The sequence below is a fragment of the Populus euphratica genome, unplaced genomic scaffold (genome assembly GCF_000495115.2).
Source record: "Populus euphratica unplaced genomic scaffold, PopEup_1.0 scaffold241.1, whole genome shotgun sequence".
Taxonomy (NCBI): domain Eukaryota; kingdom Viridiplantae; phylum Streptophyta; class Magnoliopsida; order Malpighiales; family Salicaceae; genus Populus; species Populus euphratica.
In genome coordinates this window covers 319,042-343,789 of record NW_011500067.1, presented here as the reverse complement: position 1 = coordinate 343,789, position 24,748 = coordinate 319,042, and the positions used below count along the sequence as shown (strand labels likewise).

General features: G+C 28.4%; 1 protein-coding gene across 1 annotated transcript; it reads right to left on the bottom strand.

Annotated features, from left to right (window-relative positions):
• Nucleotides 1-8,286: 8,286 nt before the first annotated feature.
• On the bottom strand, nt 8,287-13,306 carry LOC105108274 (probable sulfate transporter 3.4). Its single transcript, XM_011002525.1, has 13 exons — nt 12,886-13,306; nt 12,263-12,311; nt 11,931-12,138; nt 11,442-11,613; nt 10,975-11,040; nt 10,767-10,880; nt 10,544-10,660; nt 10,208-10,334; nt 9,836-10,122; nt 9,337-9,527; nt 9,110-9,195; nt 8,773-8,849; nt 8,287-8,685 (listed from the first exon to the last, which is right to left on the bottom strand). Exons 1-13 carry the CDS (start codon nt 13,216-13,218, stop codon nt 8,542-8,544), a joined length of 1,971 nt encoding a protein of 656 aa, XP_011000827.1. The 5' UTR covers nt 13,219-13,306; the 3' UTR covers nt 8,287-8,541.
• Between the last annotated feature and the right edge of the window lie 11,442 nt (nt 13,307-24,748).

Genomic DNA, 24,748 nt, shown 5'->3' with positions numbered 1-24,748 from the left:
GTCTACTGGGTTTGCAAGGTATTCAGTGGGCCGTGGGGATTAGTCGTGGTACACGCAAGCTGGCCCGGACACCCCACGTAAATAAAAAAAAAAAAGATTATTATCACAACCTCCATTTAATATCATTATTATTAGAGTCATTATAATAATTAAAATCTTTCATGTCATCATAAAATGATGTTAATTATAATATCATTATTTACTAATAAAATAATAATCATTATCAATTTATTATTATAATTATAAACTAACAATACCATTTCACCAAGGTTGTTAAATATTTAATTTTATCGCTTTTTATTTTTTAATTAACTATATATTTCTACATGTATCATATTAAATTAGGTCTATATAATAGTTCTTTCTTTTTGTAGCTTTGGTGAAACAAAAATAACTATTTTTTAGAAAATTATAGAAAATAAATAAGAAATAGTTACAAAAAAGAGAGTACAAAAGGGATCCTTATCGCTTACCGACTAGATCACACAAGCTATACTCTAAAAACCAAGATAAAATTGGTCTGATCATATCTCCATTGAATTGGTTACTCACAGATTTGGAGACGCAGGTAGAAGTAGGAATATAGGCTTTGATTTTAACTTCTAGCTGCCTACCCAAGTGGGGAGAGGAAGGTTTTGGTCTCCGCAGGCGCATCGCGTCGCCACATTTCACAACTTTTGGATACTGGTTTGGATTTTTTTAATTATTATACAAAATAAAATAAAAAAATCTTGGTACAGTATATCTATATCTTATCCTCTTGGACTGAATGGAGCTTCTGATATTTAATAACTAGGGACATACAATTTATTACATCCCGTTTTGGTTTTGTTTTTTTTTTTAATAATTATTTTTTATTTTTTTAATTTCAAATTATATTTTTTAGATATGTTAATATAAAAATATTTTTTTTAAATTAAAAAACATTAATTAGCTTAGGTACATCTAAATTATAATGTTAAGTTTTTTTATTAATATGAATATTAATCTTATAAGTCCTGAAATTAATAGTTATATAAATCTTTAATTATTTAAAAATTTACAAAATCTAAATTAATAAATTTTTAAAATAAATTTAAAATTTAATTAGTTAAGTTATATACTACAAAATTAACCAGCTCCGCGGATTTAACTTTATAAATCAAGCAATTTTATGAACGATTCCATTCAAGCTACGAACAGAAGGCCATGGCCTGAATGGAATATCTTCCGGTCCAGTGTCGCATCCTGAACTAAAGGGGCGTTAAACATGACCGTCCAATAGTCCGATTGATTCTGGTGATAGATTCTAGTCTTGCAATTCTTTACCCTTTTACTATTTTTATTTCTCTTTCAACTTTGTCCCATATTTATTCCAGGGGTTTCAATTTAATTCTTCTCCTTCTACAAATGCTTTAGTATTCTTGTGCTCTTTACTTTTGTAGCGGATAGCTTTCTAATATATATATATAATAACTTTAATTTACAAAGGAAGAAAAAGAAAGTAATTTCTTTTTTTAAAAAATAACCTTGATTATTTTAAAATCAACTGACTTCAGTTATTGGGACTGAAAATTATTTTTTAAAACAAATATGTTTTTATTTTAAATTATATTAAGATACTGATATTAAAAAAATTAAAATATAATATTTTAATATATTTTTCAATAAATACCTAATTTGACTAGCAAGTAAGCTATTTATCCGTGTTATTATTTAAAGTTTGAATTCAATTAAAGATAAAGGAAAAACAATTTTTTCATAAGAATACATTATAATTTGAATATGGATAATAACTACTTAAGATCCAATATATATATATATATATTGAAGGATAAGGAAGAGAGATTCTTCGCATTTTATTTGTTCAATAGCGTAAAGCAAGGAAACAGGGTGGCTTTGCGAGTTAAGTGCTCCTATGAAATTAGTTCAGAAAAGCATGTCTGCATAACAAGGATTGGCGATTGGCATAATATATAATGTCCAGCAGACAACACGTGTTATAATGTCGGCCAGAATTAATCCATTCAAGGAGACTCAAGTTGTTGCTTTATAAATTATTTCCTGAGTGAAACGTGGCTGTGGATGCGTAGCTAGCAACTGCGGTGGTTAAAATCGAGATTTCATGATTTTTTGGAGTTATCGTATATTTAGCGTGTAAAATTATATAAAAATAAAAAAAATAAAAATAGATTGAAATCATTTAAAATCAGATAAAATTATGATTTTAGTATTGATTTTATAATTTCATAGTAGTTTCACATTTCGATTCTTATCTTTCGCGTTATATATCCTTGTGTTTACTAACTAATAAATAAGCCTTCCAAATGCTTGTATTTAAAATTATTATTATTTTTATTTAATAGTGCAATGTTAAAGGAAACATATTTTTTAAAAACTCTTCCTAACGAATAAAAAAATATCTATTATGAAATAGAACTTTAAAAATTCTTATTTTATATAGATATTTTTATAGAAAAAAGTTGCCTATTATATTCTAAGTTTGATTCATTATGTATTTATACTTAAATACAGTAATATTTAAAATAAGTTTATAATATTATGATATTTTTATAAAAAATCTAATAACTTACCTACAATATGATCTAATAAGAAACCATATTTCAAGAAAAAAAAATTTATTTTAAATTGTTTGATTTATTTATTTTAGTTCATACAAAGTCTATAATTATCCACTTGCAGAGATTCATGGTGTATAGCGTGTGACAAATAATATTTAAAATTTATAAAAATATAATAATATCTAAAAAAACTATAACAACATTTAAAAATGATGTATTATTCATTCAAATAAAAAAAATCAGATAAGATAAATCACTACAAATAATCATATATTTAGAGAAAGTATTGAAACTAGTATTAATCAATAAGAAAACATATTTACGAGGATATGTTTGTTTCTTGAAAGGAAAGTCTTATCAATTACTTTTCACATTTTTTTTCTTGGATTTTTCATGATGGTATTTTATACATATTTTTTTCAACTCTTCATAATAAATAAAAAAATATCTATTATAGAATAGAACTTTGAAAATTCTTATTTTATATAGATATTTTTATAGGAAAAAGTTGCACATCATATTCTAAGTTTGATTCATTATGAATTTATACTCAAGTACAATAATCTTTAAAATAAGTTTATAATATTATGATATTTCTATAAAAATTTAATAACTTATCTATAATATGATCTAATAAGAAACCATATTTCAATAACAAAAAAAAATTTACTTTGAATTGTTTGATTTATTTATTTTAGTTCATACAAAGTTTATAATTGTCCACTTACAGAGATTCATGGTGTATAGCGTATAATAAATAATATTTAAAATTTATAAAAATATAATAATATCTAAAAAAACTATAACAACATTTAAAAATGATATATTATTCATCCAAATAAAAAAAATCAAATAAGATAAATCACTACAAATAATCATATATTTAGAGGAAATATTGAAACTAGTATTAACCAATAAAAAAGCATGTTTGTTTCTTGAAAGGAAAGTCTTATCAATTACTTTTCATATTTGTTTTTGGATTTTTTATGATAGTATTTTATTATGCAAGAACAAATACACCACATTTTTATTTATAGAATTGCTTAGTATAAATTTGAAAAAAATATTTATAATTTTACAATTTAAATTTACATTGTATTTTTTAAGTGGTGTTAAAAAATATTTTAATAATTTTAATTATTATTTAAACTGATATATATAATTAGTTAAGATGCATATACCATTAAAAAAAAAGAGTCATGTCATGAGAATAAAAGGAAGAATAGCGTGCAGTGTGTATTCATCTTTCGATAAAATCGATCCTGCCTATCTTAAAATCTTCGCATAGGGAAGAGTCAAAAGTTCCTACTTATTGAACAATCTAGCCAGCACCACATGATTTTCCAGCTTGTAAATTAAATTCTTCACGAACCACTAACATGGATTTGAAGGGGGAGAAGGGAGAATATGTATTTTTTTTACTCAACTAAAGGGTATCTAGATTCTCCTCTTTCTTGCAACACAAACGACCCAGAAAGGGATGGGACAGAGACAATTGAATGAATGCCATGCGCGCGGCGAGAGGTAGTAGCAGCAGCAGCTTTTGGCTACTTTTACCTGTAAATAGATAGTAAAAGCCGGATATCAATTGCAAGCAAGATTTTTGTTTTTTCATCCTATATGGTTCCCACAATTGATGAACCAGATTTAATCACTAGTGGAGTTTCTTTAGGGCCATTTTCTCAGAGTAGAATATTCTTAGCGGGACACGTTTAGGGTCTTCGTCTTAACACCTCGCCTGCTCAAAGGACTGACCACAGCAAGCCCATGCTCTGTTATGGAATCTGAAACGCTCATGGTGGGTCTTGAGATTTGATTTACCAATTCTTATCCTTACTACAGTTTTTCCCTCCAATTCTTTTCTATGATCACATGGTCATTGTTCATCAACCATACTTAGGTTCCTGATTCTATGCGACAGATCCTCGTTTCAAGTAAGCTATTTACAAAAAAGGTTTGTTTTTGGCTACACAATGCAAAATGCTTGAGCTGGACTTGCTGACTTTGATTCCTAGATGACCATCTGGCAACATCAGCCTTGGTTTCCTAGGTTGCATGGCTGACCTTCTAATTCGTTGTTTCATTTCCTGTCCGTATCTGCACACTTGCTGTTGCTGTCATGGCATGCACTGTTTCCCTTACTTTAGGTTCATTGGGAAATGCAAACTTTTTCTCAACACTGATAATGATTTTGTTAAGCGAGCAAGCTTGAAACCCATTAAGAGCAGATTGATTTAACATAGCAGAAAGAGGTACAATCTTGAAGCACATGATGATTTCATTTTATCCCTCAGTGCAACATTCAAATTCTCTTGGTTCTGCCCACTGCTAAAATGTGTTTTGTTTAGCTAAAAGCACAGCTCTCTCTCTCTGTGGATGTGCTTTACGAAGCCTTTGATGCTTTACGCTAGTCAGGAGTTTGTGTGCAAAATAGCATTTAGCGAAGTGGATTAATTCTTAGAGCACCAACGAAATCTAGCTCTCTTTTGTTCTTGAGTTGCAATACATTATCGATTCCTGTGGGAGCAATTAACATTACAGCAGAAAGGTAATTTCCAGAATACTTCTTGTTGATACTGACCTCCGACTGACTGATATGAGTACACGTTAAGAAACAAGTAAGTTGAAAGGTAAATTGATTAGGCTTTCGCTGATACACAGTTGTTTTTTAGCATTGCTTGGTGGAAAAGTTGCTATCTATATCTAAAGTAGTTCCTTGTTTTTTTCCCTTCAATTAAGCCCTAGCATCTGTGAATATAATTTACTCTGCTCTTTTTTATATCCATTTTCAAGCGTTCTTATCTGCCAAAAAGAAACTTCTTCAAATTAGAAAAACCAGATGTGATATTTGAAGTTTTCTATTTCACACTTGGACAGTAAATATCTTGTCGACTTTGTTATCTCAGAAGTTTAAAATTGCAATTAGAACTCAAGATGGTTTCTCTTTTTTTTCCAATTGCCCCAGCTTGGAAATCATGGAAGGAAAGGACTGAAAGGTGAAGACCTCCTTTCTTTGGTTGATTTCCAACACCACCCTTGTGTACTATTATCTCTTGAGCTTTAAGTAAAGGATACCAAGCAAGTTCATTCATATGATCATTCTCCATGAAATAACAATCACTATGATACTATGAAGGGTGTATTTGGGATTAAGGTATGGTGAGATGAGGTTAAGAATTTTTTTATAGGTATAATTTTTGTAAAGCAGAAATCCATATATACACAATGATGTTTAGTTGACGCCAACACATTCTAAAATAAGAAGACAAAATATCACTGACCGAATCTGATTGGGTTAAATAAGGGTTTTTATTTTAATCACGAGTTTAGGATATCCCGATAAAAAAAATTCACAAAGTTTATTTTTTTTTATTAAAAAACAATATTGAATGATAAAAGCTAAAAAAAATTAAAAAAATATCAATTCACATTGACTTTTTAAACACGTGACATGGGTTACTTGACTGAAAACACTCTATATAAAAAAAAAAAAAACTAGAAAATTTAATTTTTAACTAATTAAATGATGAAACTGAAAAAAAATCTTAATTATACAAAAAATCCAAAAAAATAATAACTAAAAAAATTAAAATAAAAAAATAAATTTTAGATTGAAAAGTGAATTTAAAAAAAAATAACAAAAGGACTAAAAAACTTCAATATTTTTCTTATAGTAGTTGTTACCAAACATATATTATTCATATCAAGTAAAAACTGCATGCTTCGTTTGCTTGTTTGTCTGTTTGATTGTTCCTTTCAGTGGACGGTGGCTGGATGCAATTCCTTTTAAGCTAAGATAACTACTAGCTGTTAAGTTGAATGATAAAATGCCATTCTAGCATCATGTGAAAGCATCTTAATCAACATGGTAGGTGAGAGTAGTCCAAGTGATTCCAGATCTGAAGCCAGCGTCCTCTCTGGATAAAATCTACACATCTTAATTTGTTTTTAGCAGTGTGAGCCTGATTAGCCCATGATCTTAATTTGTTTTTATCACTGCATAAAATCTTTGAATTTAAGATTCTACAAATGCATTGAACTCACTGTTCAAGATTCTACAGGTGCTATGACAGGCAGAGAGAGTTGGGATCAAGAAATGGGGTAGCTTCTGCCTGCTACTTTATGGTGGATCATGAAAGATAAGACAGGCCATGGGACAAAGAAGGAAGAGTGCAGTCTTTGCCTTGAATTGGCTGCAAGCGTATTATTTTGGTCCATGTCCTGGGCATCTCCTGTGGTATTATTATCACTTTAGTTAGTTCTTTCATTGAACTGAAATTCAACATTTCAGCACAAGCACAGGCCGACTCTTCAATTTTGCTTTTCTTGAAGGATTTATGATAAGCTTTCTTCACTCTTGTTACAGTGAGACACTAATTTCGACTGATGGCGAGAGATATTGATATCACTGATTGCTGACAGTTTTGTTTGATGCAGACAAAGATACACCAAACTAATTGCAGGTGCTTTGAGTGTGGAGAAAAATGCCACCCTTTTTTTTCCCCCTTTTTCGAAACAAACAAAAAACCCTAAAAAAAAAAAAAAAAAAAAAAAAAAACTAGAAAATCTAATTTTTAACTAATTAAATGATGAAACTGAAAAAAAATCTTAATTATACAAAAAATCCAAAAAAATAATAACTAAAAAAATTAAAATAAAAAAATAAATTTTAGATTGAAAAGTGAATTTAAAAAAAAATAACAAAAGGACTAAAAAACTTCAATATTTTTCTTATAGTAGTTGTTACCAAACATATATTATTCATATCAAGTAAAAACTGCATGCTGCGTTTGCTTGTTTGTCTGTTTGATTGTTCCTTTCAGTGGACGGTGGCTGGATGCAATTCCTTTTAAGCTAAGATAACTACTAGCTGTTAAGTTGAATGATAAAATGCCATTCTAGCATCATGTGAAAGCATCTTAATCAACATGGTAGGTGAGAGTAGTCCAAGTGATTCCAGATCTGAAGCCAGCGTCCTCTCTGGATAAAATCTACACATCTTAATTTGTTTTTAGCAGTGTGAGCCTGATTAGCCCATGATCTTAATTTGTTTTTATCACTGCATAAAATCTTTGAATTTAAGATTCTACAAATGCATTGAACTCACTGTTCAAGATTCTACAGGTGCTATGACAGGCAGAGAGAGTTGGGATCAAGAAATGGGGTAGCTTCTGCCTGCTACTTTATGGTGGATCATGAAAGATAAGACAGGCCATGGGACAAAGAAGGAAGAGTGCAGTCTTTGCCTTGAATTGGCTGCAAGCGTATTATTTTGGTCCATGTCCTGGGCATCTCCTGTGGTATTATTATCACTTTAGTTAGTTCTTTCATTGAACTGAAATTCAACATTTCAGCACAAGCACAGGCCGACTCTTCAATTTTGCTTTTCTTGAAGGATTTATGATAAGCTTTCTTCACTCTTGTTACAGTGAGACACTAATTTCGACTGATGGCGAGAGATATTGATATCACTGATTGCTGACAGTTTTGTTTGATGCAGACAAAGATACACCAAACTAATTGCAGGTGCTTTGAGTGTGGAGAAAAAATTACTTTTTCAAACTGTATTGAAATAATTTATTTTAAAAAATTATTTTTAATTTTAAAATGGTTCAAAAAGATTAAAAAAAATATTCTTCAACTTCAATTCCAAACGGTCACATTTATTTTAATTAAAATGAAGCAAAATTTTAATGGCCATACACTCCCTTCAAAAGGGAAAGGGGAAAGGGAAACAGAGAAGAAATTTATTCAAATTTTAATGAAAAACAACTTCTCTTTCTAACGGTCACGTCTATTTTGATTGAAATGAAGCAAAATTTTCATGGCCATACACTCCCTTCAAAAGGGAGAAGGGAAGAGGAAAGAGGAAACAGAGGAGAAGTCCCTTCCTTGGTAGGGCTTTTCCTTGAATATAGAAGCCTGAATGTTAGTCATATCTGCATTTCTTTCCCTTGTCTCATTGTTGTCCTCTAGAAAATCACGGCTGAGATTTCCACAACACTGAAATATCAGCCACGGCTTCTCCAACTGTAAGGTATATACCATTCAATCCAAATGAGTCAAGTGCTTTAGACTGATGTAACTTTTCCATCACGCTTCCGACGGGATTTGCCAACACAAGCTACATGAGAAAAAGTTTAATCACGTTACAAACTGAAAGGTTTAATCACGTTACAGTGATATGAAAGTGATTTAGAGACAATCTTACCTGAAAGGATCTTTTCTCCAGCATCTTCCTGAGTTCACATACCAAGTCAATGCCGCTTGTGTCTATGGCCGTCACCGCTGAAAAAAGAATGAAAAGATATGTAAGTGATGGCATTTAGGGGTGTTACAACTATATATCTTGTGCTTGAGCCTGCCGCATCTACATTTCTAATGATCTTATTGTGGCTTCAGCCTTTCCCGCAAGTTAAACTGTATTGAACGTCAAAACTATTCTCAGGGACATGAATGACCTCACCAATTTCATACTAATAGCGTTCCAAAACAAAGTTTGATTCAAGGGAATGAACAAAGAGTCTTGAGATGAGAGGGTAAAATACCGGTCATGTCCAAGATCACGCATTTTAATGTGCCCTCATTATTTGCTTTTATCCAATCTTCTTCCTCACGAATCCACCTTAATATCCTGCAACAGGAAACTCTTCGATCAGAGAAGCCTAACTCAACAATACTATTGATCTCTAGTACCAAAGAGCACTTGGGATTTCAGGAACTTGTAAAATATTACAGGGACGTGTAAAATATAAAAGTGGGTGAATGGACCAACCTTTCTTGGAGGTAAGTGGAATTTGCAAAGTAGATGGGTGACTCAATAGCAAGTATGAGAAATGAAGGAACCCTTGAAGTTTCCTTGTATCTGCCGAGGCATTGATATACATTTGTTCCTCTTATGTTCCCCATAATTAAGGTGTTTGGCCGGGTGACATGCAGGAGAATCTTGAAGACTGAAACTCCAACCTGAATTCCAGCAAAGGAGTCAGAAATTGAAACGAATATAAACATTCATTAAAACTCAAAGATAGGAAAAGGAACCTGTAAGAACAGTATGTATTGAAATTTAGTGGATTTGGTTATGATTAAGATGAATTTGGAAAGAAACTAGACATATCTAAGTTTTCTTGAAAGCTTGTTCCTTCTGTTGCCATGTCTATGGCCAGAGTTTAATCATTACTAAATGCCTTTCTTTTAGTATTTTATTGACATATATACCACAAGCCAAACAAAATAACTGTGAGGAAGAGATCGCAAGAAAGTTGGTAGCTTACTGCTATTCCAAGACCCGAAGGCACTGAAATGAAGAGAACGCCAAAGAAGGAGCACATACAAGCCAAGAAGTCAAGTTTGTCTACTTTCCACAGGCGATACGCAGCCTGGTAATCTATTAGACCAATCACAGCTGTTATGATGATAGCTCCCAAGATAACATTGGGAGTGTAATAAAACAGTGGCATGAGAAACAACAGGGTCACTAGCACAGCTGTAGCCATTATGATGTTTGAAACTGCTGTCTGTGCTCCAGCATTGTAGTTTACTGCGGATCGAGAAAATGATCCTGCCGAAGTTACAGAAAATACTAGTTCAAAAATTTCACTATCACGGTGCCCCCAGGAAAAGATAAACTATATGACGATCATCACCTGTGGTTACATAACATGAAGAACAAGAGCCGGCCATGTTCATGAGACCAATAGCCATCATTTCTTTGTTACCATCCACCTGATAATTTTTCAAAGCTGCAAATGTCCTTCCCACAGCTATTCCTTCCTGGAAAACAAAACAATAAAAGGAGAGTACAATATTTAGCAGTCGAAATCATTACCATGAATTTTCAGAAGTATGCTATTGCAATGGTCACAAATGGTAGGCAGGGAAATGTTACTGTTAAGTTTCTTTTCTTTTTTATGTTTCCTTCCCAGAAAAAAAAAATGTTATCTTTAAACATGGCAAGAACCCCATAGTTTTAACTAACTTACAGTGAGAGATAGAATTCCAGTTACAATGCCGGTTTTGATAGCAAGTGCCAGATCAGGGCCACTAAAAGACAGCATGTTAGCTGAAGGCGGATTCAAACCCTTTGGCAAGTAGCCAATCTGTAGAGGAAAAAAAAATTAAGAGAAGCTACCTTGAAGGCCTTATATAGGACTGACTGTTTGTGTTTTACATTGAAAGTAGCAGGCTTAACATGTCAATTCTTACAACTGAGATTTTGTGAGTCTTCAATTTGAAGCAGAGCACCAAAATTGTTGAGAGAATCACTGACGTTAATGGTGCTGCTGCTGACACCCAAAATAGCTTCGGTCTCTTCATGCTCTGTGTCAATCCATTGAATATCTAACTTTTAAGAACTATACATCAGTGTAAGAAATCAGTGAACTACCTTCATAGGCAAAATAGCAATACGTACAATATGCCTTGATGTCAATAGAAACACTAGGAAGCTGACGCCCACAACAATAGTTTGCCAGGACCACTGCACATCGATTGCAACTATGTCACCTTATGAAATCCTTGGACTGATGAATACTTTTATAGTGTGTGACAAGTAGAATGATGCTCATTTAATATGAATGAAAAAAATCCTTTTAAATAAAAAAGTTTGGACTCACAAAATAAACAAAAATATTTTGGAAAAAAAGAAGAAGATCTGGCATCTCCCAATCAATACTTTGACTGTTCAATTATTAAAAGTTTGTCTATCTAGATGTTGTTCATTTATAACAATTTGACCGAGATTCTGCATAACCATTTTTTTTCCTTTTCAGAAAAAAATTTGGATGAAAGTTAGTAGATCACTGAAGATTCTGCTTACAATTTCATTATTTTTCATGTATCAAAACAAAAAGGTTCATGGCACTTGGTAGAACCATTTACCTCATCTCTGTGGTTGAAAACAGAGGAAATTACAGGAATAAATTGCATCTTGGTAGTGAAGTGAACAATTCCAAGCAATCCCTTTAACTGTTGCAGTGATACTATCACAGCTGCACCAGCCATAAATCCTACAAGAGTTGCCTTTGAGAGAAAGTCAATAACAAAGCCTAACCTGTAACCATCAAAGCAAAACAGTTAATATTCAAGAAGAGGGAAAGAAAAATATTTTCTACTATCTAAACTATAAGGACAATTTACCTCCAATTTTGTAAAAGCAGTGACTTGGTGTTCAAAGTAGATATTTTTCCCATTGAAAGCAACTTTTTTTTTTCCTAGAATTATTGAATTTTGTTTCTTGAAAGTTTGTGGTCAGCATGAAGAGACTAAAATTGACTTGTGCCGTTGTCAGAAGATCACAAACAGAACCATTGCTATCAATTTCACAATCAAGGGAACTTCCCATTTCGAAGTCAACAAATTTATCTATACCTTAGAAATCCTAGAGAAGCCTGAAATAAACCAGCGAAGAAGGTTGCCGTGAAAGCCAATTTCAGATAAAGAATTGGCTCATCATGAGGAGAAACTGTTTCACTTAGCATGGATCCCATGACTAATGATGCTATAGAGACTGGACCAACACCAAGGTGTCTAGAACTCCCAAGGATAGAGTATATCAAAGGGGGCACAAAGCTTGAATCTGCACCAAACCAAAATATCATTATTAATTAAATTTCACCATGGAAAAAGGTTAAATCACTCTTGTATGTGTTCATAAATGAATTCCAATCTGAATACAGAAATCTCATGGTGTTGATACTAACATAGACCCACTATGGGTGGCAAATTTGCAAGTTTTGCATAGCTGATTCCCTGCAGTAGAAAAGTTACATTGTCAGGTTACAAGAAATGCTGAAACATTACGGTATAAAATCAGCGCTAAAATATTATTGAATATCATTTGCATGAAACGTTGAAACAGAAAATCATGTTCTAAGTAGGACAAAACAAGCCTTGACTCTATGAATAAGAACAAATTCTTTTCGATTAAAAAAGTAAATAATTGATAAACCCATTTTACAATGCCACTTTCCTATTAATTGTTTGAGAAAAGAAATGACCCCTCTAATGATCCAAAAGGGAATGGAATATATGCGGTAAGCCCCAACTCAGAGTGCTTTGTCCATTAAGGCTAAAAAATCAGACAACGACAGGCACTATCAACCCAACACAAGCATAGATACATGTCCATACATACACATATATGCATGTGTATGTATTTCCATATATGTATATTACACAGTTCATTTTTCTTTGGGAACAAAAACTAATCATGATCATGAACAACTTTTTATTTTTATTTCTTAGGAAAGGAGACCATGCAAGTATGTGCTTGCACAAAGATGGTGAATATTGCGATGCATGTGCAGTGTATGGTTGTGCTAACCTGTGGGATTGCAAGGCTAGCAATGGTTAGACCAGAGATGATATCAGACCTCAAGAGTCTTAAACTATATTCGGATCCCCATTGAAATATGGGGAACAAAAATTGAAGACCCAGAAGCAGTTTCTTGCACCATGTTTGGTTCTTGAATCTGTAGAGAGGATCATCAGGGAAAAAGATCTCTCCAAGCCTTTGCTTGAGTTTTTGGAGTGTGGTCTTTTTGGGTGGCAAGCAAACATTGTGTATTTCCATGCCTGGCACTATTGACTCGGTGGTGATTCTGAGCGTGGTTTCCTGGCTAGAGAAATCTTCTACTCTGTTAGAGTTGACACCCATCTTTTGCCAAAGCCAAAAGACTAATACCAAATGTGTTGAAGAGCTCCATTAGCATGGCATGTAATTTATAGCTAGAGAGAGAGCGAACGAGGGGCATGTGCCAAGAGCAATGAGTTATTGAGCAGTTGTTGGTATTTGCTGGATGGACAGGGGTATTTTAGTAACTAGTGATATCTCTTTGCTGGGGGATTTGTCATTTCATCTTGGTTTAATCCTAATTAGCACGTCTGTTACTGTTGGTATTGAGATTCAATTTTTTAAAAATTAAAAAAAAAATTAAATTATTTTTTAACATATTTTTAGATTGATTTGATACGATGATATTAAAAATTATTTTTTTTATTTTTTATTATTGAAATTTTTTATTTATTTTATTTTTTAACAACAACCCCACGAAACAATATTTTTTTTTTTTTATATAGGGGGAGGGGTAATCATAAATGCCCACGTCTACTTGTGGGAAAATGGGGAATGGAATGAGACGTGGGGAGTGGGAAAATAGAGCAGTGTTTTTACTGCGCGAGTAGGAGAATATCTAGGAGGGTGAAATGACAGCGCATCATCACTCTGGGCCCTACATGACACTTGGAATTATGGTATCGCAATTATTATTTTCTATATATAAACTATAGAATCCCCCTCTTTTTATGAGATATCCAAAATTATTTTTTATGTCTGTTTGCTATATAATTTAGTGAATTTACTTAAATGCGCTTCTTAGAAAAAAATGAATATGCAAAATTTTTAATACATTTATTTTATAATAAATGTTAAAAAAAATTGAATGAAAATAAAAATAAAAAAATTAATTTAAAAAAATTTTAATTAATCATTATTAATCTGTTAAAACTGTAAATCCGATCATGCATATTCTTAATTATATAACAACAGTAACATTAAATTTTTTCATATCAAACAATAATTTAAAAGAATAAATAAGGTTCGTGAGGGACTTAAATAGAAAACAACCATATTTTTTAAAAGAATAATAAAAAAAAAAGACTTTCAAGTCAAATAAAAAAACCTTTAAAAAATAAACAAATGATAAAAAGATTTATTATTTTTTTAATTTTAAAATGTTAAAAATATATTTAAAAATAAAAATAATTAGATGTGTGGGCCTACCCAGGGTGGGCCTATAAAAAAAACTTAACCTGCAAGCTTGGCCTGTGAAAGAGGCATGACCACTTTATTTTTGCCAGCAGTAAGGAGGATGAAGTATCGTCTGCTGACTTGGTTTTCGGCAACCCGAAGTTGCTAGAAAATTGAACTCTAGGTATTGTTTGCTTAAAAATCTAATTATCAACCCATTTTTTACTTAAAATAAGTATCATGGACACCTTTACAAGTACATAAATGGCTTTGAAAAACCGTAAAATCAATTTAAAATTAAAAATTATTTTGAGTTTAAAAATGGTTTTTTAGACAATTTTAAGATAAAAAAATCTAAATAAAACTTTCTTCACCAATTAAAATCTATTAACACTAAGATTAATCATTTTAATAGTCAGAATTAGTGTGAAAAATAATTTTTTTTTCTCTATCATTGAAATTCAATAATTTTTTTTTCCTTTTTCAAACTAGAGAATTAAAAATAAAAAAATAAAAATTTTGAACTAAAATTGATTTTTAAGTTTCTCTCTCTTCTCTCAAAACAAAGAATTAAAAATAATAAAAATAAAAATTTTGAACTAAAATTAATTTTTTTAAAAATTATAAAAATTGGAGAGACCAATTATTTATAATGTGAAAAGAATAATATCCATAATGAACATTTTGTTCAGGATTCAGAAAAAACCATCGATTTCCTTGTTTCTAACCAATTAACTTAAATTGGTTTATAATTTAATTCTATAAAGATAAAATTTAAAAAAAAATTATTAGGATGAAAAAGGACATTATAAAAAGTGAGTGCATAGTGTTTTATCAAGGAATTTATAATATATATATATATATATATATATATATATATATTCAAAACTTTTAAATTCTGTTATAATGCACAACATAAAATTTTAAATCATAACGGGTAATAAAGGGAAAATATTAAAACTATTATAAAAACATTTATGGAGACTTGTTTAACCTGTTAAGTTTTTTATTTGAGAGATTTTTCAATGAGAAATCAAAGTTTTAATGATGAAAATAATTATAAATTAAAATTTTATTATTGTCATTCTTTTGCTTCCTAGAGACTCACCCCATCAATTACACATTAAAAATTAATCTTAGGATTAATAATAAAAAAATACATCACTGATGAAAACTCGTTTAATGTTATGAAATTAACAATTTAATTTAGTATTAGTTTCGGTTTTTGTTTTCTTTATAAAAAAAAAATGGAAAACATATTTGGTAAAACCATGTCATTTCTATTTTTATAAAAAAAAGTTTAAAACTATAACAATTTTTTAAAACAATAAAAACTAGTTCTTTTTTTCTATCTTTGATTTTCAAAATATAGGATTTTATGTTATCAACATTTTCATCACCATGACATCGCATCACCACCATACAAAGTATATCACCTCCACTATCATAATCAAGATCATGATCACAACCTCCATTTAATATCATTATTATTATAGTCATTATAATAATTAAAATCTTTCATGTCATCATTTTATCATGTTAGTTATAATATCATTATTTACTAATAAAATAATAATCATTATCAATTTATTATTATTATTATAAACTAACATTACCATTTCACCAAGGTTATTAAATATTTAATTTTATTGTTTTTATTTTTTAATTAACTACATATTTCTATATGTATCATATTAAATTAGGTTCTTTCTTTTCGTAGCTTTGGTGAAAAAAAATAAGTATTTTTTAGAAAATAAATAAGAAATAGTTACAAAAAAGAGAGTACAAAAGGGATCCTTATCGCTTACCGACTAGATCACACAAGCTATACTCTAAAAACCAAGATAAAATTGGTCTGATCATATCTCCATTGAATTGGTTACTCACAGATTTGGAGACGCAGGTAGAAGTAGGAATATAGGCTTTGATTTTAACTTCTAGCTGCCTACCCAAGTGGGGAGAGGAAGGTTTTGGTCTCCGCAGGCGCATCGCGTCGCCACATTTCACAACTTTTGGATACTGGTTTGGATTTTTTTAATTATTATACAAAATAAAATAAAAAAATCTTGGTACAGTATATCTATATCTTATCCTCTTGGACTGAATGGAGCTTCTGATATTTAAGAACTAGGGACATACACTTTATTACATCCCGTTTTGGTTTTGTATTAAAAAAAAATAGTTATTTTTTATTTTTTAAATTTTAAATTACATTTTTTAGATATACTAATATAAAAATAATATTAAGTTTTTTTATTAATATGAGAATTCGTGTCAACTTGTATATATTTCAGTTAATTCTAAAATTAATAACTATATAAATTTTTAATTATTTTAAAATTTATAAAATTTAAATTAATAATTTTTTAAAATAAATTTAAAATTTAATTAGTTAAGTTATATACTACAAAATTAACCAGCTCCGCGGATTTAACTTTATAAATCAAGCAATTTTATGAACGATTCCATTCAAGCTACGAACAGAAGGCCATGGCCTGAATGGAATATCTTCCGGTCCAGTGTCGCATCCTGAACTAAAGGGGCGTTAAACATGACCGTCCAATAGTCCGATTGATTCTGGTGATAGATTCTAGTCTTGCAATTCTTTACCCTTTTACTATTTTTATTTCTCTTTCAACTTTGTCCCATATTTATTCCAGGGGTTTCAATTTAATTCTTCTCCTTCTACAAATGCTTTAGTATTCTTGTGCTCTTTACTTTTGTAGCGGATAGCTTTCTAATATATATATATAATAACTTTAATTTACAAAGGAAGAAAAAGAAAGTAATTTCTTTTTTTAAAAAATAACCTTGATTATTTTAAAATCAACTGACTTCAGTTATTGGGACTGAAAATTATTTTTTAAAACAAATATGTTTTTATTTTAAATTATATTAAGATGCTGATATTAAAAAAATTAAAATATAATATTTTAATATATTTTTCAATAAATACCTAATTTGACTAGAAAGTAAGCTATTTATCCGTGTTATTATTTAAAGTTTGAATTCAATTAAAGATAAAGGAAAAACAATTTTTTCATAAGAATACATTATAATTTGAATATGGATAATAACTACTTAAGATCCAATATATATATATATATATTGAAGGATAAGGAAGAGAGATTCTTCGCATTTTATTTGTTCAATAGCGTAAAGCAAGGAAACAGGGTGGCTTTGCGAGTTAAGTGCTCCTATGAAATTAGTTCAGAAAAGCATGTCTGCATAACAAGGATTGGCGATTGGCATAATATATAATGTCCAGCAGACAACACGTGTTATAATGTCGGCCAGAATTAATCCATTCAAGGAGACTCAAGTTGTTGCTTTATAAATTATTTCCTGAGTGAAACGTGGCTGTGGATGCGTAGCTAGCAACTGCGGTGGTTAAAATCGAGATTTCATGATTTTTTGGAGTTATCGTATATTTAGCGTGTAAAATTATATAAAAATAAAAAAAATAAAAATAGATTGAAATCATTTAAAATCAGATAAAATTATGATTTTAGTATTGATTTTATAATTTCATAGTAGTTTCACATTTTCGATTCTTATCTTTCTCGTTATATATCCTTGTGTTTACTAACTAATAAATAAGCCTTCCAAATGCTTGTATTTAAAATTATTATTATTTTTATTTAATAGTGCAATGTTAAAGGAAACATATTTTTTAAAAACTCTTCCTAACGAATAAAAAAATATCTATTATGAAATAGAACTTTAAAAATTCTTATTTTATATAGATATTTTTATAGGAAAAAGTTGCACATCATATTCTAAGTTTGATTCATTATGAATTTATACTCAAGTACAATAATCTTTAAAATAAGTTTATAATATTATGATATTTTTATAAAAAATCTAATAACTTACCTATAATATGATCTAATAAGAAACCATATTTCAAGAAAAAAAAATTTACTTTGAATTGTTTAATTTATTTATTTTAGTTCATACAAAGTCTACAATTATCCACTTGCAGAGATTCATGGTGTATAGCGTGTGACAAATAATATTTAAAATTTATAAAAATATAATAATATCTAAAAAAACTATAACAACATTTAAAAATGATGTATTATTCATTCAAATAAAAAAAATCAGATAAGATAAATCACTACAAATAATCATATATTTAGAGAAAGTATTGAAACTAGTATTAATCAATAAGAAAACATATTTACGAGGATATGTTTGTTTCTTGAAAGGAAAGTCTTATTTAATAAGAAATCATATTTATGAGGATATGTTTGTTTCTTGGAAGGAAAGTCTTATCAATTACTTTTCATATTTGTTTTTGGATTTTTTATGATAGTATTTTATTATGCAAGAACAAATACACCACATTTTTATTTATAGAATTGCTTAGTATAAATTTGAAAAAAATATTTATAATTTTACAATTTAAATTTACATTGTATTTTTTAAGTGGTGTTAAAAAATATTTTAATAATTTTAATTATTATTTAAACTGATATATATAATTAGTTAAGATGCATATACCATTAAAAAAAAAGAGTCATGTCATGAGAATAAAAGGAAGAATAGCGTGCAGTGTGTATTCATCTTTCGATAAAATCGATCCTGCCTATCTTAAAATCTTCGCATAGGGAAGAGTCAAAAGTTCCTACTTATTGAACAATCTAGCCAGCACCACATGATTTTCCAGCTTGTAAATTAAATTCTTCACGAACCACTAACATGGATTTGAAGGGGGAGAAGGGAGAATATGTATTTTTTTTACTCAACTAAAGGGTATCTAGATTCTCCTCTTTCTTGCAACACAAACGACCCAGAAAGGGATGGGACAGAGACAATTGAATGAATGCCATGCGCGCGGCGAGAGGTAGTAGCAGCAGCAGCTTTTGGCTACTTTTACCTGTAAATAGATAGTAAAAGCCGGATATCAATTGCAAGCAAGATTTTTGTTTTTTCATCCTATATGGTTCCCACAATTGATGAACCAGATTTAATCACTAGTGGAGTTTCTTTAGGGCCATTTTCTCAGAGTAGAATATTCTTAGCGGGACACGTTTAGGGTCTTCGTCTTAACACCTCGCCTGCTCAAAGGACTGACCACAGCAAGCCCATGCTCTGTTATGGAATCTGAAACGCTCATGGTGGGTCTTGAGATTTGATTTACCAAATTATGCACTGCAAAAGTGATCAGCATGAGGTGACATTGAAGTGCTTGACTAGGGTTCAAATCTATTTCAGGGAGGATCGGATTTCTTCATATCTTTGAAGGAACTTGAGAGGGGCTTTGGGTGGAGAAGTTTATCCTCAGAATATACCGTTTCTTTATACAGAGCCGCACCTGCACGCATTATAGTTTCATGGCTATGATCATTGCTTGAGTTGACCAATTTCCGGGTGCTGCTATATACAAGTACTATATGTTCAATGGTTGTCCATTTCACAGTCAGCTTAGGGGGCCTTCAAATGTCCAAGAGCGCATTCTGCACCACTAGATCCGTGGTGGTCAATCCACTAAGAACTTCAACTGGGCTGTGCGCTCTACGAACCTTCGTAATATGGGGATTAGGAAACCAGCCCTGAGATTATAGGCTATGATTACTAGAATATAGGCCGATTTATCACGTTTGTTCTTATATTCAAGGTTGGCGGATGGATTGATTTCCAAATGAGAGGAGAATTCTCGCCTGTGATGTTGCCGATGAATTTGAAAAGTGTGCCGAAAGTATATAAAGGATGTTCGCGATACATATTTCCACGATAATTAATTGGAGAAGGTAACTGCTTAGCAACAACAAGCATAATTGCATATCATTCAATTTTGGTTGGGGTAGGGCCAGGACCGACAGAGGAGCAGGAAAGGGCACCATTGGTCTCATGTTCATGGTGGATAATATTTTAATGAGATGGTTATTATAAATTATAAGTTGTTTAATTATTTAGTCTTGAAAATAATTTATATGAATTATTAGTAAAAAAAATTCTAAATTTTTATTTAAAAAATTATTATGGTTAGAGTATTAAATTTTTGTTTTGTGACTTGCATAAATTTTATATTTAACAAACAACTATAAAAATAAAAAAGTATAATTTATTATTTATAAAAAAAACTTTAAAAATATATAAATTGATAAAATATTAATTTTTTTTCTTAGTACTATATATATATAAAAAAAAAATTCAGGATAATTTTAAAAATTAACTCAATTAGATTTAATAATTTTCATTAACTTGTTAAACTAGTTTTCTAGATCATAAATTACAATTGATAATTGAATTTTATAACTTTATATTTTTTTAAATTATTTTTTTATTTTATAATATGATTAAAAAAATAAATTTTCATTAAATTAAGGATAAATCCAATACTATGATATTTTGTAAATTACAAGCATTGTTTTCTAAATAAAATTCCATAGTAGTTTTAAAAGAAAATTTAAAATGAAACATTATAACAATCTCTCGATATTTTATATTTAATAAATAACTATAAAAATAAAAAGGTATAATTTATTATTTATAAAAAAACTTTAAAAATATATAAATTGATAAAATATTAATTTTTTTCTGAGTAATATATATATATATATTAATTTAGAATAATTTTAAAAATTAACTCAATCAATTTTCTCATGAATAATAGATGCTTGCAAAAATAATTATTAGATTTAATAACTTTCATCAACTTGTTAAACTCGTTTTCTAGATTATAAATTAATAATTAAATTTTATAATTTTATATTTTTTAAATTTTTTTATTTCATAATATGATTAAAAAAATAAACTTTCATTAAATTAAGGATAAATCCAATACTATGATATTTTGTAAATTACCAGCATTGTTTTCTAAACAAAATTCCATAGTAATTTTAAAAGAAAATTTAAAATGAAATATTATAACAATCTCTCGATATTTTATATACGATTGCAGACAAGAAAAATAATAAAATATATAAAACAAAAAATCAATTTAGTTAACTGGATTAGCTGAATAATTTCGTACCTCAATATCGTTGCGTTATATTGAAAAATGGCTCATGAATCTAATCAATATTATGGCGTATTCAACATGGACGAGGCAATTTCATTAATTATAAAAATAAAAGGTATAACTTATTATTTATAAAAAAAATTTAAAAATATATAAATTAATAAAATATTAATTTTTTTAAATAATATATATATATATATTAATTCAAGATAATTTTAAAAATTAACTTAATCAATTTGCTCATGAATAACAAATGCTTTGCAAAAACAATTATTACATTTAATAACTTTCATATGTTAAACTCAAACTCGCTTTCTAGATTATAGATTATAATTGATAATTAGATTTTATAATTTTGTGTTTTTTAAAAATTATTTTTTATTTTATAATATAATTAAAAAAATAAATTTTCATTAAATTTTCATTAAATTAAATTAAAATTAATTTAATACTATGATATTTTGTAAATTATCAGCATTGTTTTCTAAACAAAATTCCATAGTAATTTTAAAAGAAACATTATAACAATCTCTCGATATTTTTATATACGATTGCAGACAAGAAAAATAATAAAATATATAAAACAAAAAATCAATTTAGTTAACTGGATTAGCTGAATAATTTCGTACCTCAATATCGTTGCGTTATATTGAAAAATGGCTCATGAATCTAATCAATATTATGGCGTATTCAACATGGACGAGGCAATTTCATCAACGGTTCACATTGTCCGCAAAACTAAATAATTAAAAGTAATTAAAGTACTATTCGTGAAATAAAAAATTACGAGGTGGGGCTTATTCATATAGTAAAGTTTATTTGTAAATATGATTGTAATTACTTTTTAAATAATAATGTTTTATATTAAAATATATATTAATAATATTTTTATTTTTTAAAATTTATTTTTAATATAGCACAATAAAATAATTTTAAAATACTAAAAATATATTAATTTGAAATAAAAAAATAAATTTTTTAAAACACTTTTAAAATTCAAAAATGAATAATTAACCAAATGTTTGAAAGTTCAAATCAATCAATGAATGGAAATTCTTGGGTTTGATTATAGATTGTTTTGAAGGATTAATACTTGTGTTCAAGTTTTCTCTTACTTTTTCCTGTTATTTTATTATTAATTACCCTGAATGAATGAAGACACAATTCATTGCAGATGACACTGTTCAAGGAATATTGTTCCTTTTCTAGTTTTTTATTTAAATCATCGAACTTTTTTTTAATAAAAAAAGAAAAACCAAAATAAGTAGAGGAGCTTTCTTCAAATTCTCGTGAAAAGTGAGTTTTAGTCCATAGTTTCTCTATTTTGTCATTCTTATCCCTTTAGTTTTAGAATTTTATACTTGATTTTTATACTTTATTTTATTTTTTTCAGGTTTAAATCTTTTACTCTTGAAAGAGAAGAGAGAAAGTTATAGAAAAAAAATGATGGGTTGGTTATAAAAAAAAAAGAAATTAATTTTAGTGTTATTGAATTTTACTTGATAAGAGGCATGTTATGGAGGGGTTTTTTTTATATATAATTTTTATCTCATCATAAAAGGTATAGGGGGCTTAGTAATTTTTTAAAATTCAGTTTAATTTTGATTTTTTTATTAATTTTATAATGATTTAAGGTCGAGAATAAGGTTATTAAGGTTTTTTTTATAAGTGTTTTCAAATAAAAAAATTAAACTTAATTAAAAATATTTTTAAAATATTATTCTATTAAATAATATTTTTTAAATAAGATTATAGCATTTTTTGGTAATATTAGAAATCATTTCATTAATTATTATATAAAAACCCAATACACAATTTTTTAAAGAATTTATGGCCATGAATAGTCAGTAAAAATAAAGTTTATATTTTTTTATTATAAATATTTTGCATTGTTTTCTCAGATTAATTACTCTTTATTTCTTCAGTTACGTACAGAATATTAAGATGTGATTTTCAATATATTTTTTATTGAAACTTGTGGTTTATAATGACAGTATTTTTATTTAAAAAATAATTTTTCTAATAAATAACTTTTTGTTTTTTTAAAAAAGAAATCCACTAATTTTAGATTGAATAATTTTTAATTGAATTTACTTTTAATTCAAGAAATAGGCTTCTAATAAAAAGTGTTTTACATGCTACTAATTAAAAAGTATTTTGGAAAAATAAGTCATGTACTGAAAAAAGAAATCCTTTGTTATAATATGTTTATCTACTAATAGTTTAAATCATTTTATTTTAATTATACAATAACTAAGTGAAAATAAAATTTTAAAATTATATTGATAAACAACTAATAACAATTTTGAGGATAATTAGAAATATAATGATAATTGTCTTCTAAAATATTTTTTGTTTGAAAATTTATTAAAATAATATTTTTTAAAAATTATTTTTGATATTGATACATTAAAATGATTTAAAAATATCATCATGAAATATGAATTTAAAATAAATTAAAAATAAAAAGTATTTATTTTTTTTAATATAAAATCAAACGAAATTCATGTTCTTGTCCATTTCAAAGTCAACGGAGGGGTCTTGAAATGTCAAGGAGCACATTTTGTACCTTTAGATCCAGAGTGGTCTGTCCACTAAAAACTTCAACTGGGCTGCAAGCTCTGTGAACCTTCTTCATGGTGTGGGGTCAGTGAAGCAGGCATGAGATTTTACTAGAATATATATACACACACCGATTTATCAGGTGTGCTCTTAACTTCAAGATGGGTGGATCTGAGGTGAATGGATGTACAAATGATCGGAGAATTCTCGCCTGTGATGTTGCCTACGAATCTGAAAGATGCGCCAAAGGCGTATCAAGTTATACAGCAATCAAAATAATTAAGTGAAGAAGGGAACTGATTGGCAACAATGATAACCATAAATTATTCAATCTTGGTTGGAGTAAGGCCAAGATCCGCATAGGATAGACTAATTTAAGTTCTTGTTTATTTGCTAGAAGTCATAATTTTTTTTTAAAGAATAAATTTTAAACAAGTGAATTTTAAAAAAATAAATTATTTTTTAATATTTGATCATGTAATAAAAAATAAATTGGAAAGAATTTTCTAATATTTGAATATGTTATAGAAAATAAACTGAAAAATAATTTATTAATAATTTATTTTTTTTAAGTTTATTAAAATAATAAGAAATAAATCTTACAAATTAAAAAGTTAAATGTGAATAAGACTGAAAAAAATATAATTTCATAAATTATCTCAAATAAAATAAATAATAATCAAAATAATAGAGATCAAATCTAAAAAATAAAAAATAAAAGATAAAGAAATTAAAATAACAATAATTACTATTTCATAAATTATTTTAAATAAAATAAGTAATAATAAAAAGAATGAGGATGAAATTTGATTGGTAAAAAAATTTAATTGAAAAATAATAAGGAAAAAAGCAAATAACAATTATAAAAATAAAGATCAAAGTTAATATAAAAATTAAATTTTAAGA

What these genes read in the sequence shown, in the direction of transcription:
- LOC105108274 (XM_011002525.1), bottom strand. Translation starts at nt 13,218, where the DNA reads ATGGGTGTCAACTCTAACAGAGTAGAAGATTTCTCTAGCCAGGAAACC. An exon ending in CTTCGGGTCTTGGAATAGCA is followed by an intron (nt 9,528 to 9,835) that starts GTAAGCTACCAA and finishes GCTGGAATTCAG; the next exon opens with GTTGGAGTTTCAGTCTTCAA. An exon ending in TCCACTTACCTCCAAGAAAG is followed by an intron (nt 9,196 to 9,336) that starts GTTGGTCCATTC and finishes TTCCTGTTGCAG; the next exon opens with GATATTAAGGTGGATTCGTG.